Source organism: Apium graveolens, chromosome 11, assembly GCF_009905375.1.
Source record: "Apium graveolens cultivar Ventura chromosome 11, ASM990537v1, whole genome shotgun sequence".
Lineage (NCBI taxonomy): Eukaryota > Viridiplantae > Streptophyta > Magnoliopsida > Apiales > Apiaceae > Apium > Apium graveolens.
Genome location: NC_133657.1, coordinates 15,805,064 through 15,820,642, shown reverse-complemented (window position 1 = coordinate 15,820,642; position 15,579 = coordinate 15,805,064). Strand labels below are relative to the sequence as shown.

General features: G+C 37.0%; 1 protein-coding gene across 1 annotated transcript; it reads left to right on the top strand.

Annotated features, from left to right (window-relative positions):
• The first annotated feature begins 12,558 nt into the window (after positions 1–12,558).
• On the top strand, positions 12,559–13,164 carry LOC141695379 (uncharacterized). The gene has a single exon (XM_074499627.1). The coding sequence runs from the start codon at positions 12,559–12,561 to the stop codon at positions 13,162–13,164; it is 606 nt and encodes a 201-aa protein (XP_074355728.1).
• Positions 13,165–15,579: the final 2,415 nt, after the last annotated feature.

The window sequence follows — 15,579 nt, the reverse complement described above, 5'->3', positions numbered from 1 at the left end:
CTGGGTATATTACCCGCTACACCTTGTGTTGGGCAATTTCTGAAGATATGCACTGGCTTCCCACATTTGAAGCATGCGGTCCTCGGCTTCGGAATTATAGTTTGATTTGGGCATTCAGTAGAGAAATGTCCATTCATATTACACTTAAAACACACTGCATCCGTCTTACAGTTCCAAAAATGCTTTCTTCCATATTTCCTGCAGTAGGGTACTTGAGAAGAATTGAACCCTTGCTGATTTTGATTTCTAAATTGATTATTCTGACCTACATTTCCAGCTGGTGGTCTTCTAAATCCTAAACTTCTGTTTTACTGAAATTATGGCCTTCTATTAATATGGCCCTAAAAGTTACTCTTTTGTTGTCCTCCTCCTAAGATTTCTAACTACCTTTTCTTTCCCTCTCTTTCTCTCTAAGATATGTCACTCCCACTTTTAATAACCATCGCCTTTTGAACAACCGCAGCATAAGGATTTAACTCAAACATAGCCACCCTATTCTAAATCCAAGATTTTAACCCTTATTAAATCCTTTTTTCTCTCTTTTATCTGTATCAAATTGATCGGGAAAAAACCTTGCCAATTCCGTAAACTTGGCCTCATAATCCACGACACTCGGATTATCTTGTGTCAAACTCAAAACTTAATCTCCATATATTTTTTCATATGCCTTGGGAAATATTTCTGCAAGAATAACTCCGTAAACCTCTCCCAAGTCACAAACTCATCTCTTTCCAGTGCTCGCTTAGACGCCCACCTATAGTTTGCCTCACCCTTCAGAAAATATGGCAAATTTGGAATTTCTGCTCAATCCCTGTTCCGACTAAATCAAAAGCTCTGTCAATCTCTTTAAGCCATGCATTGGCTTCCACTAGATCAGCAGTTCCCTTAAATTCGGGTGGATTTACATCTTGAAAATTCTTAAAAGTCATCACAGGTGGAGCTGCTGGTTGCTGGTGATGTTGCTGCTGCGTAAGACGCAGCACTTGCTACTGCACTAATCCCAATATTTGGATAATAACTCGATCTGAACGACTTTCTGTACGACCTCCTCCTGACTTACTATTCTTTTTTGGACCCATTTTTCTGAAAACAGATTAAGAAATTCTTATAATCTGCTAAGCATGGTTGTAATTATATAGTAATTTATTAACATAACTAAAACAATTTCCTGCATAAAATCCTTTTATCCACGTTATAAATTTACCGACATTTTTATTACCTGCTGCATAATTACTATATCATCTTGCTCAAAATCTCACAGAATGATAACAAAATAGAGAAAAAAAGAAATAGGCCACTACTACAAGATTCTCAAATAAACAGTAATCTGGATATAAATAAAAATAATCTGGAAAAATAACTTAATTATACCATATTTTAATTTGGTGAACCTAGAAAATATGAAAGAAAATTAACACTAAATAAATTAAGAAAGAAAAGAAATAAAATAAAACTGATACAACAAAATAGGGATTGTTGTACAAACCAAAATATATAGATAAAAGTACTAATACAAGCCTCAAATGCGCTTTCTCAACTGATTTGATACAATCTCAAAAACATACTACTCACTAATAGGAGTGATAGAATAGGGAACATATTATAACTACAAAAGATAACCCAACTCGGCCAAACCAACCTAGTTGACGCTGGTACTACCCTCGCATCCACACTGCATATCTATATCACTAGCTCATGCCACCATACACAACAAAACAAGAGAACAGACACCCTACGCACTGTACTGGGTCTCTCGTCTCAAACCAACCTATCACTAATCATCTAGCCACGTGGCTCGCGCACCGTGCACAACTCCTTAAGGATCCAACTTACTAGTCGGGTAACCCTGCGTGCCTCTGCGTCCCACTCGCTAGTGGATGGGAGCTCTGTCAACCTCTATCTAGCTATTTGCTCGACAGCTCTAACTCTGGAATGAACTTCTGAATCTGAAACACCTGACCTCATGACAGCTACATGTGCCATCTCCTGCATAGCCTGACTCATCCCTGCATTCTGACCTCTAAGAAAGTCTTGCTCTCGCCTCATAGCTACATACACATGGTATGAAACTACACTGAGAGCCGCTGCTACTGGGGCCTGTAAAGTGACTGAAGTTGTAGAGGGTGTGGGTCTCTGCCTCCAAGTATGACTAGTCCTGGCATGGATAGTCACAGCTAAACGTGCCTCCTCCATAATCCTCATAACTCGAACCTCGCCCGCATCCGAGATATCAACAGCTACCTCTATACCAACAGATATCACAACTCTCTCAGTAACTTTAACCAACTCCGGATCTGCTACCACCTCCTGGACCAATTCTACTGCCTATCAGTCCTAGGCTCCGTGAATACTAAATCCTCCTGATATCGGCCTGCTATAGGCTCACTATGCACTGACTCCTCTGAGCTCATGGAAAAGAATAGGGGTCTTACCCGCCCACCTGAATATTCTTTCTCATCAGAAATCTCCTCATCAATAAGCTCTTCCTAAAATCAAATCATAGCCCACAGATATAAAAATCTGAAAACTTAAAACTAAAGACTATATCCGATAGTCTGGACTGAACTTGATATGAGTTAGACACATACTTTTGTCATGTGATCTCCCTATGACTCAATTAAGATAACTCTTAATTCTATTTTAGTGACCATAACCTGTAGCTTTGATACCAACTATGACGCCCTCCAAATTCAGAGTCTAGATTTGGGAGTCACTAACTGCTAAACAGTAAAATAATGAACAGAGCGGAATAAAAATACTAAATATGACCCATGTATGCATAAGGATCAAGCACAAGTTATGAAACAGGTATTCAAACATACCATGTTTATTACAACTACAAGACTGATAAGGATAACCTCTACATGAAGTTATACTAACCCTTAAAAAGTCTAAATAAGTTTTACAAACCAATTCACTTTTATTATTATTACATTGCACACTAATGTGCAGACTACACTGCCCTCTGACTCCTACCTGTTGAGGCATCTGGAGCCTGAAAATCTAAGGATGCGTTGTAGGAATCTTCTTCCTAATGGTATGAAGTGTGCGAGGCATATCTTGCCTACTCTGAAAGATCATCACAATAAAACAAGTATGAGCTATGAAATGCTCAACAAGCAATATAATATATGTGCTTAAAATGATAACAGCTGTATTATGCTAATATATAAAAAACAAGAAATAAACGATATTACCTGAATAATAATCAAATCTAAATAAATTATAAATAATAAGAAATAGATTTTAGATTGGAATCCTTAACTGACGGACTAACTATCACAACTAATCAGTTCGTGTGATAACACTATATCACAATTCGTAGAAACATATCCCACAACACGAGTATTCAAACAAGGCAACATATGGGCATGTGGCAGAAGTTATATCACAATTTTATATAATACATACCTTCACTGGACCGCCGTCACGGTCTCTTACGCTTTCATCCAATCATTAAAATACTTTTTTAAAGGAGTTGCATCAATCATCATCCTTATTAAAATAACTCCCCATGTTACATGGTACGGAGTAACCTCATCACTGATGGTGAAATAACTAAAATGATTTATTATTCGCTAGTCATAGAGTAAAGATCCACTATAAAGAGTTGATCTAAATAGCATAATTATTAATTATCTATCGAAATAGAAAATAATATTCTAATAGAACAACTACTAGAATAATATGAACTTAATAAATTCATAAGTATTCGTAAGAGTGATATTATAAGTATATGTATAACAATAATATTCATTCTGAATATGTAAACATTCATCTATTCTGAAATTGGAATAGGACAGAGGTACTTGCCTGTTAAGAAAAGCGGAAATTAACCTTGTCTACAACGTGGTTGCTTTCCCGACCTTGACTCTATAAATCAAACGCATTTATTTAATAATCCAGACAAAACTCGAATGACGTTACTCCTCTCAGCATCTAACCGTTCATTTATATAACAATGCTATTGAAAGCTATAAACTGATAGTTAGCGTCTCGCATAGCACGTAATCATGTTATTCATTTAACACGTAGGTCAGATCGTCAAAAGATAGGTATCAGTATTTTTTAAATTTAAATCGGGTCAAAATATGAATTTTCGATGATTATTCAACTCAAAATGTCTCGCAAAATAAATGACCTTTCGATATAAAAGAATTTAGGTCTCAAATGTATTTTAAATGGAAGCAAAATAATTTTCTGAGTCTAGACTCGTTCGTTTCGTATTAAACGGATAAACAGTCTATTTATTATGAATTAAATAAGAATAAATCAATTAATAATAATAATTGATTTTTAAATACCTTTATATAATTTTTAAAAGCTCAAAATAATTTTTAGGAATTATTTTGATTTATTATAAATAATTATATCTCATTTAACTATTTATAATAAAATTAATTAATTAAATAAATTAATCAATTAATTAAATCATAAATAATTAATTAAAATAAATTATACATAATAAAATTAAATTTGGATTTTTAAAAAAAATAAAAAAATTATTTTTTGAATTTAAAATAATTCAGTTAATTATTAAAAATAATTAACCAAATTAATTTTGAATTAAAATGAGTTTTTGAAATTAAAATAGAATTTTGATTTAATTTTTAAAATAAAATCTGCAAAAACTAATTTTAAGAAATTGAATTGTAGAAAAGAAGATCAAAACGGGATTTTAAACCGGGTCACCGAGAACCCTCAGGGTTGCCAAGAACAACCCGCTGGATTTCAAGAAAACCCAGAAATCGACGAAGTTTCCGGCAAACCCGGAAAATTCGGCCAACCTCCGTTTCAACCTAAATATGAATCGCTTGTACTGGTTTTTGGTGCTAATCAGTTCTAAATCATTTCAGAAACACAGAAATAACCTCAACAACAATCAATCATCGTCCAGCCAAAAACTCGGTTTTATACAAAACTGACTCAAAACTATGCAAATTATATATCAAAATGATCCTTCTAACCTCGCAAATCATAATCAATTAACAATCATCATAATTCAAAATTGAAATTGAAAGAAAAATATGAAATATCAAAATCGAGAAATAACCAACCTTATACGAAGATTTTGGTGTGGATACGACCGTCTCGTCAAGAGCTTTGATACGATACCAAGATCGCAATCAACTACTTAACGGTTTGATCAAAAAGTTGAAATCTTTGAATTCAGGATTTTTAAATTAAAATAAACTAATAAAACGAAAGAGAATATTGATGAATATCTGTCTGTTTGGATTGGTACTGACTGAAATCAGATAACTATGAGATATATTTATATTTACAAAAACGATCCCGATAAAATACAAAGCGGTGCCTTTTATTCGTATAATGTAGAATTATAAGCCAGAAAATAATAATTTACGGGGAAATGCTATTAAAATATAATTTATAGATTATTACAATATTTATATCAAAATTCCCCGAAAAATACATACATTTCAAAAATACGAAAACACTAACTATTTGAAGAGTTTTTGATTTTATAAAAATAGAAGTACAATTTTTGTGGGCTTTTACGTTCCGTTTGGGTCCTGGTCCGATAACTTTTAAAAAACCAAAATACTTTCTAAATATAAAATAAACCCAGAAAGCAAATATAATATATGCAAATGCACACAAAACGAGTTTAACACGTAACACAGAAGAGACATAATATGGCGCGCGTCCATATTGCGTATCGGTTTATACAATTGCATTTTAAACATGTAATGAATATTCGAAAAATATATTGATCCTTGCAGGACTGCAATTAATATCTGACACATCTTAAATCATGGAAATAAACATTTTAATTTAATTAACAAATAATATTTATTTTATGTATCAAAAAAATATGTACAGAATTTTCCCGGATATTACATTTTCAAAGGCCTATTGGCCTTCAGTAGTACACTTAAAATTCTTCACCTTCTTCAGAGTTTTGAAAAATTGTAAGCATTTTTCTCCTGACTTGGAGATGAACCTCCCTAAGATTGTAATCCTCCTAGTCACCTTCTAAATTTTCTTTATGGAATGTGGTGGTTCCATGTCTAGGATAGCTTTGATTTTGTCGGGGTTGGCCTCGATTCCTCTCCTCGAGACCATGTGACCCGAAAAATTTCCAAACCCAACGTCAAAGGCGCATTTGGAAAAGTTTAACATCATCTTGTGGTGTCTCAATACTTTGAATGCCTCTCTGAGGTGATTAACATGGTCGGTCTTGGCTAGGCTTTTGACTAACATATCGTCAACATATACCTCCATGGGTTTTCCAATTAGATGGACGAATATCTTATTCACCAACCTTTGATATGTGGCTTTTGCATTCTTAAGTCCAAAAGCCATAATAAGATAGAAAAAGACATCAATGTCAGTTATATAAGATACCTTACAGGTGTCATCCTTATACATTTTGATCAGATTGTAACCGCTAAAGCCATCCATAAAGCTTAGCATCTAGTTCCCAATAGTTGCATCAATCAGGATGTCAATCCTTGGTAGAGAATAACTGTCCTTTGGGCATGCATCGTTCAGTTCTATAAAATCAATGCACATCCTCCACTTCCCATTGGCTTTCTAGACCATCACAGGGTTAGCCAACCCTTCAGGGAATTGTACTTTCTCGATAAATCCAACTTCAAGGAGCTTCTCAACCTACTGCTTAATGGCTACTAGCCTATTAGGGGCATAGGTTCTCTTCTTCTATTGCACGGCCTTCCGAGTTGGATCAACATTCAACTTGTAAGTTATAAGGTTGGGGTTGATCCCGGGAATGTCAGCTGTTGTCCAAACAAACACGTTATTATTCTCTAGTAGGAACTTTGTCAATTTGTCCTTTAGGGGATTCTCCAAGGACGCTCCAACGTAGGTGACCTTATCCTAGTCTAACGGGTCTAGAGGAATTATCCTGCCCTGGCTTCCCTCGATGTTCTTCATTCTTGCGAACGTCCATGTCTTCTATTGGGAGGACCTGCCCCCAGTTCCATCGGGCCTAAATGCCGCTGCATAGAAACTTTGGGCCATTTTATGATCTCCTTTTTCTTCACTAATGTCGTTTCTAGTTTGGAACTTGAGCACCATGTGGTAGGTTGAGGGCACATCCTTGAATGCATGAATTCCGGTCCTTCCCATATTGCATTATAGGTTGAGATTTCCCTGATGACCAAAAAGTTTAACATCCGTGTGGCCTCTCTAGGCTCTTCCCCAATAGTCACGGGAAGTCAAACCATTCCTTATACTTGGCATTTCACTCCATTAAACCCATAGATGGTCGCGGCAGAGGGGGTCAGTTGAGAGTCAGTGTACCCCATTCTTGGAAACGTATCGTGAAATAGAATTTCTATGAAAGCTCCATTGTCGACCAAGACTCTCTTTACAGGATAATTTCTGATTATCAGTGTGATAACCAGATGATCGCTTTGAGGAAACTTTAGACCATCGAGGTCAGGATCTCCAAATTCAAGTGTCATCTTAGTCTTGGAACGTTTGGGTGCGTCTCTGCCTTTGTTCATTACTTTTATAGCATAAGCCTTTCGAGAGTTCTTCATTGTACTAGCGGCTGTTGGCCCTCCAAACATCATATTGATCACAGGCCCTCCCTGCTACAAGTTTCGCCTTCGGTTGCTACCCCCTCGATCTTCATCCCTCTTATGGCCTCTGCATCATCGCCTTTAATGAATCTTCCACAGTTTCCTCTTCAGATCAAATACTCGATCTTGTCCTTGAGTTGTCTGTATTTGTTGGTGCCATGACTAACATCCTTATGGAACCTATAAAATTGGTTATTTTCTCTCTTCTCGGGGTCTCCCCTTAGTGGCCTCAGCTATTTAAAATCCTTGTCTTTCTCCATTTCCATCAGTATTTGGCTCCTTGGCACTTAAGCATTATGTACTCAGTGAACCTTGGTCCTTGGTTCTTCTTGGAAGGGAGATCGGAGTTTTTTCCAGTTTATGGATACTTGTCTTTGGCATCGTATTCTTGGTATGTCTTCTACTTCTTGATGCCAGTGGGTTCATTACCACCGTCTTCTTCATGCTTTCCTTCACCTTGATGTACTTTACGGTCCTATCTTGGACCTGTAGCATGCTTTCAGGGGGGCTCTTAGCTAGGGACATCTTGAAGAACTTGTCCTCAATTCATTGTTACAGTGCTATCATAGTTACCTTGTCATCTAGATACGGGACCTTCAAGGCTTCCTTTGTTAACCGATTCAGGTAGTCTCTTAAGGACTCCTTTGGTCCTTGCACAATACCCATAAGAGAAGATGAACTCTTCTCGCGTACTCTGCCACTAATTAATTTCTTGATTAAGGCTTGACTCAGTTCCCTAAAAGACCTAATCGAATTGGAGAGGGGTAGACAGCTGTACCACCTTTGAGCCATGCCAAATAGAGTTTGTGGAAATACCCGACACTTAATAGCGTCACTCACAGGATGCCATAACTAGGCATTAGAGAACGTCCTGACATGATTTGTGGGGTCGCCAGTACCATCATATGCCTTGATAGTGGGCATCTTGAATTTCCTCGAGATGTTGACATTCATTATCTCCTCAGTGAATGGTGGGTTTAGATCATCAGGAGAGCATTAAATCATTTGGATCAGCCCTTAGGGTCACGGCCCTTTTCCTTGGCGTTAGACCTTCTAGGTCTGTGACAGGAGGGAAATCTCTTGGTCTCGCTGTCTGTTAAGGTCTTGGCGTCTGGTGCATCTTCATGTCACGCTGCAACTTTTGGATCTCGGCTTCATGAACTCTAATCCTTTCATGTATATCTGGGGGAATCATCCATTGAGTGCTCAAGGGCTGCTGGTATCCTCTATATTGGGGCTTCTTACTAGCACGTCTCCTCCTCGGAGCCGTCTCCTCCTCGGAGCCGTCTCCTCCTCTGATGAATTTAAGTCTCTAGCAGAATAAGGTCCAGCGTACTCTCGATCTTTGGGGATGGGAGCCAAGCCACGAATGTATTTGGCATACTCCCTTGTACTTCCCCTTGATATGAGAGCCCACTTCCTGCAACCTCGGGGTACAAGGGCATCCCCTGTGAAAGGTTGGTGGTTGTTGGGATCACGATGGTAGAAAACTCATGCCCAACTTTTCGAGAGTTCAGCGGTGCATGTAATGGCTGAAATTGTGGATTCGTTCTTACGTGTAGATCTAATATTGGGGGATTCGTCCTTAAAGAGGATCTTAGATCAGGGAATACGCTCTCTGAGTTTGAGTCTCGGATTCCCCTACAAGAGTTCCTTCTCTGATGGTGGCACTGGTTGAGTGTGGAGGGATCTCCACCGTGGATGAGATCTGTGATGGAATTGGGCCATCTGCTCCATTATTATTTTTATTTCGTGTGCTCGCCATGGTTTTTATTCTCTTCCCACAGATGATTCCAAATGTTGTGGAATAAAATTAGGGTTGTGGTTGTATTTAATGCTAGGGTTGTTGAGTTTCCAGTTTTAATGGTTGCGCTTGTGATCGAGACTACACGATCTTCACAAGATGCATACATATCTCTGTGTTATAGAGAATTAAGCCAACATAGTTCTTGGTTGAGGGATAGAGACCTTTATATATATATATATTGAGTCTGGGGTTAGACTTGGGTTGGGAGACTTGGCGAACAAGTATTCTACTTAGATGATAAGTAGGACTCCTCTAAATGGTGGATTCTGGATCCTTCCTTGGAGGAGTCCATTTCCATATTGGATATAAAGTTGGTGTCATTATGGACCTCATTCTCAAGTTTGCTCGATAGGCCTATCACGTAGTTGAGTTTAGGCCATGGACAACATGACCCATCTTGGGTCGTGGCCGTCATGGTCTACTCAGACTATAAAGACTATTATTGGGTTGTGTCCGCGACGACCTGTTTTGGGTCGCGACGTTTACGGGCTTTGACCATTCAACTTTAGGACATAATTAGTTCTGTATTAATTATGTTTTTACGTATTAATTTTCATCCATATCAATTAAAATTTATAAATACACCTAAAAAGATCAATTATAATATATATTTACATCAATAATATTGTCCTTTTCTTATTTAAAAACATTACCATCTAACTAAATCATATTATCTTTTATAAATGCCTAAAAATACTAATAAAAATAAAAAAACATAATTAAACGCCTAATTCTTTTGAACACTAGTGATACAGACCAAAATTGAACCCTAAAGACATAATTTATATTGTGTTAATTATGTTTAAGTGTAACCCATAATTAATACTGCATTGTTTATATTTGGTTTAACCCAAAAGATATGTGGTCAAGGCCCACGATGACCATCGATGAAGTAATCTGTGGTGGAGGCCCACAACGACCACAAACGGAGTAGTTCATGGTCGAAGCCCACGAAGACCACGAACGAAGTATTCTATGGTAGGGCTGTTCATGGGTTAACCTATCTGTCATAACCGAACCAACCCAACCCTGAATTTGGCCGACCGAACCAAACTATTCGGGACCGTGGGTTAATTGGATTATTTTTTAATTTGACCATTTATAATGGGTTGGGTCAAAATTTAGATAATTAAAACTTTAACCCAACCTAACTCGGTTCTATTATATAAACCTAACCCATTTTAGATTTATTATACCCCAGCAGTCCAGCTTCATTCCATTTCTAATCCTTATAAGTTACAATTAAATTTCACCCCCTTGACCTAACCTAGACATATAAACCACATAACCCTAACAAATAACATGTAACAGGTAATAGTCGTGCTTTTCAATCACTCCTCCAGTTTACCGAGTCGCAACTCAATCTTCGCTCAATATATACTGAATCAACAATTAATTTGTAAACCCATATTAATCTATGAATCTCATAACTTATTTATTTACCATTTATTTATATTTTTATGATCGTATTATATTTTTCAATCTCTTGATTTATTCATGTATATTTCCTTGTATATTCTTGATTGAGACTTATGTGCGGTCAAGGTCCAATACTGCCAAAACTCAAGACATGTTGTCCAATATGGAAACTAACTCCAACAAGTAAGGATCTAGAATCCACCACTTTAAGGAGTCCTACTTACCTTCTAAGTTAGAGACTTGTCCACCAAGTCTCCAAACCTAATTTTAAAACCCTAAACACAACATTTATATAAAATGCTCTACCCCTCAACCTAGAACTACGTCTTGGATTGATTATCTACAATACAGAGGTACATAGGCACCTTGTGAGGACCGATTAGTATCGAACACAAATGTAGCCATTAAAGATTGAAACTCATAAAACAGGCATTAATGATAAACATGACCATAGTTCTTATTCCATAATATTCGGCGTAATTTGTGGGAAGCTAACATCAACCATGATGAACACATGGAGTAGACACAATGATAGAAGTGATGAACCAATCGCTTAGCGCACTTTATCATCCTTCATCAAGATCCCTGTAGACTTGACATGTGCCACTCATCGAGCAGGAACTTTCGTGGCAACATATGAACCTCTAGCTCAAATACAAGGGACGAATCCCCCAATTCCTACGTTGCTTGCCCCGTTGAACACCCAAACTCCTGGGTTTCAGATGTCAACAATCGTGATCACAGGCACTAAAAATCCCTCTTACGGATACCTACATACCCCGACATTGAAGGGAGCCACCTCACGAACCAAGGAAAAGCACGAGCATCCAAATATATCCACATCTTGGCTCTTATCCTTGAGAGACGTGACTTTTCTGGACCATACACGGAAGATGAGTTTGACCCATCAAATGAAGATGGCGTCCCCGCTAGAAGGAGACCTTGAGGAAAGGAAACTGAATCAAGAGGGCTACCACCATCTTAAAGAACTCAAGGGATGATTCCCCAAAGCATAAATGAGAATATAAGGGCTCATGAAGCCGAGATCCAATGGCTGAAATGCAACATGGGGTGGGATCAGCCAAGGTACACACCGATTGTAGGACGATCGAGGGATGCTCCCCCATCATAGATTTAGAAAATCCATGAAAGAGAAGGAGGGTTCCCATTTCAAGGGCTAAGCCTACCAACTTAATGCCTCTCGCAGACCCTGACGACCCGTCACCACCATTCGCTGAGAAGATCATGAATACAAGTATCTTAAAAAAATTTAAAATGCCCACTATCCAGGCATGTGATGAGACTATTGATCCTGCGAACCACACCAATACCATCCTATTATAACTAGTTAATGATGCCATCAAGTGTAGGGTGTTCCCTCAAACTCTAGGGGGCATGGCTCAAAGATAGTACAACCGTTAACCTCAAAACTCAATTGGATCCTTCAAACATCTCAGTCAAGCTTTCATTCAGCATTTCATTAGTGGAAGAGTCGATGAGAAGAGCTCGACGTCTCTCATAAATCTCGAACAAAGAGTGAAGGAATCCACGATGGACTATTTGAACCGGTTCACGAAGAAAACCTTGAAGGACACGGATCTTGATGACAAAGTGGCCATGATAACCCTACAACAAGGACGATAACGAATATATGATCAGACGAGGAAAGTATGACCGGTTCATCAAGATAAAGATCAAGATCGCAACCCACAACCCCGAGGGCATGTGATCAATATGATCTTCGGAGGATAAAAATCAGCCATGACAACCAATAACTCTCGAAAGGCGTATGCCAGAGAAATGATGTGCATAGTTAGAGAAGCTCCTAAGTGTGCTAAGATTGAAATAGCACTTATGTTCGATGTCTACGACCTTGAAGGACTGATGTTCCCCCATAAAGATACTCTAGTTATCACACCGATAATTGAAAATTGTCCAGTCAAGAGAGTCCACGTAGACAATGGAGTTTTTATGGACATTCAGTTCTATGATACATTTTTCAGGATGGGGTACAATGATTCTCAACTGGCCCCTTCAGACGTACCATTTTATGGGTTTAACAGAGTGGTTTGTAAATTCAAAGGAATAATACAACATCTATTGATCGTCAGAAAAGAGCTCAGAGGAGTTATGCAAATGTTGAACTTTCAGGTTGTAAAGGAAGCCTCCACCTACAATGCGATCTTTGGAAGAATAAGAATTCATGCATTCAAGGAGGTGCCTACAACCTATCACATGGTGCTCACATTCCTCACTAGAAACGGTATAGGAGAAGAGAGAGGAGACCAAAAGATGGCTTCAAGTTGTTACGTGGCCTCACTCAGGCCTGATGGATCCGGGGGCAGGTCCTCCCAATATAAGGTATAGATGTCTGAGAGAACGAAGAGCGTCGAGGGAAACTAGCTGAGGACTAGGGCATATAAGACATGCTCCTAGAATTTACTAGGTGATGTAGAAATAAGGTTGCTGAAACCATTTTTCAGTCTATGTAAGGGTTGGATCCATTTACTATGATATTAACTGTTTGTACAAGTTTACTTTGATCACTTTGTTATGTATTAGCATCTAATAAATACAATTCTAGAATGACCAAGTACCGAAAATAAAAGACAAGTGAGTAATCAAACTAGCAGTTCATAGATATGTTGTAACACCCTCAAATTCATTACACTCTTAAACAGAATGGCTAAAGTTAATAGTTTAATTATTTACACAAGTCATAAAATTTCAAGGTCTGACAGTCTGACATCCATTTCAACAAAAACTAAAACATAATAACTTACCACTATTTACACAAAAAGATTTGAACATTTAGCCAATCCTATACCATTAGCCAGTGGTCCAGGGGTTTTACTTACTTCCATAGCAGCAACTAACTATATGGTTTTGCAGTGTAGTATTTTAAGTTCAATAAAACTAATTATTACATCGCTTCTAACACAAAACTACAAAAAAAGACTTTACAAAAAGAAACCCCATGGTGTCAATCTTCTTCCTTCTCCAGTTCCTACATTGAACACTAACAAAATAACTACGAGAAATCAAAACTCTATGCGTCCTTTGTTAGGGATTCGAGCATTAAAACGCAACGGAAAATCAAAAATTTAGAATCCCTATCAAAGGATCTATGTATAAATACTGGATGATTATGGGGAATAGGATCATGTACCTTAATAAAGCTTTCCTTCTGACTTTAATGGGCGTTCTGATCTTGATGAACCACAGCAGCCCTCCTTGCGAAGATCTGCTCTCCAAAGGTATCCACACGAACGTCCAATCATCCAACGATCACCGGAGCCGGTACTAGCCGATTTGGTTGCCTCTTCCTCTCTCTCTCTCTCTCTCTCTCTCTCTCTCTAGCCTCTCTAGGACGTAGAGCTGCTAAGGTTTTTCACAAAAATGTGATGCAACTTCTATCCCTAAAATTATATCTTAATGCATATATAGGGGAGAGAGAGGATTAAGGTCTAACTCTAAACCTGATGGGCTTCCAAAAGACCCATTCTGCTTTTTGGGTTTATATTATTATTAAATTCAAATTATAATATATTTATAATTAATCAAGTCCCACTTAATTAATTTAATAATTAATTTTGATTTAATAATAAACAATATTTAAATTCATAATTTAAATAACACTCCGTTTTAAACGTTCTTTGTGTGTCACCCTTTAGGTTATTATTACGTTGGCAATCATTTTATTTTCTAATAATAAAATTATAAACAATGAGTGCCATCTAGTAATACATCATTGCTACCTAAGTAATAATAATTGGTGATTCAATTAAACCTTTTGTGAATAATCTACAATGTCATATAATTCCTTTAGCCTTATATTATAGATCAAACTCGAGGCATGCATTGTGTCATCCTCTGCAAACGTTTAATCCTTCTTTCCTTGATCAATGAGTAAACTATTAAACAAATCAGTATTTGAGCACGCCCATGCATTTTATAGTCTTACTCAATCAAGAGGCCAATAATATCACTCCTTTAATATAGAAGGGCTAAATCTCATCTAGATCATTCATATTTCTCATACAACTCATAATATACCCAATGTTTACTTTTATGATTACCCGGTCAAGGATAACTTTCAATAGTATCAAAGTATATTAATTCTCATATAGAAATATAATTATTTCAGGTCTAAGGACCAATACATCATTATCACTGTGAGATTAACTTATGACACTTTAAACATATGGTATTTCACAACGGGTCAATCCAGTACCATGTATTTAATACATATGCCTGTGTTTTGACTTTAGTATCACCATACCTATGATCAATTAGATGTGATCATCAGTCACCAATTACACTAGTCTCAACGTATTTATTATCGTCCCTTTAGAATAATACTTGACTAGGGACGTTTAGGAATAATAATACTATTCTCATAATCTCATTTCTAAGTCACGTACTTAGCGATATATATTTACATATCATATTCCAAGGAAATTTATTAATCTAACATTTTATCGCATAAAATAAAGATATAATAAATTACTAAAGAATAATCCATAGAATCATAATTAATAATCCAAATGTTTCATAACATAAACATACTAGTGTTGTGAAAGGATGTCTTTGATATATTATTTATTTTGGTATTTGTACGATTAAACATAAAATTAAGAACACGTAAATCCTCTCCATTAGGACATGAATTTAATTGATCCAAATCAAAGTCAAAAAGTCAAACTAGCAAAAATCATTCCTTTCAAACATATTAAAGAGATATTCCATTTTTACAAAAAATCAAAATTATATATTTATGGA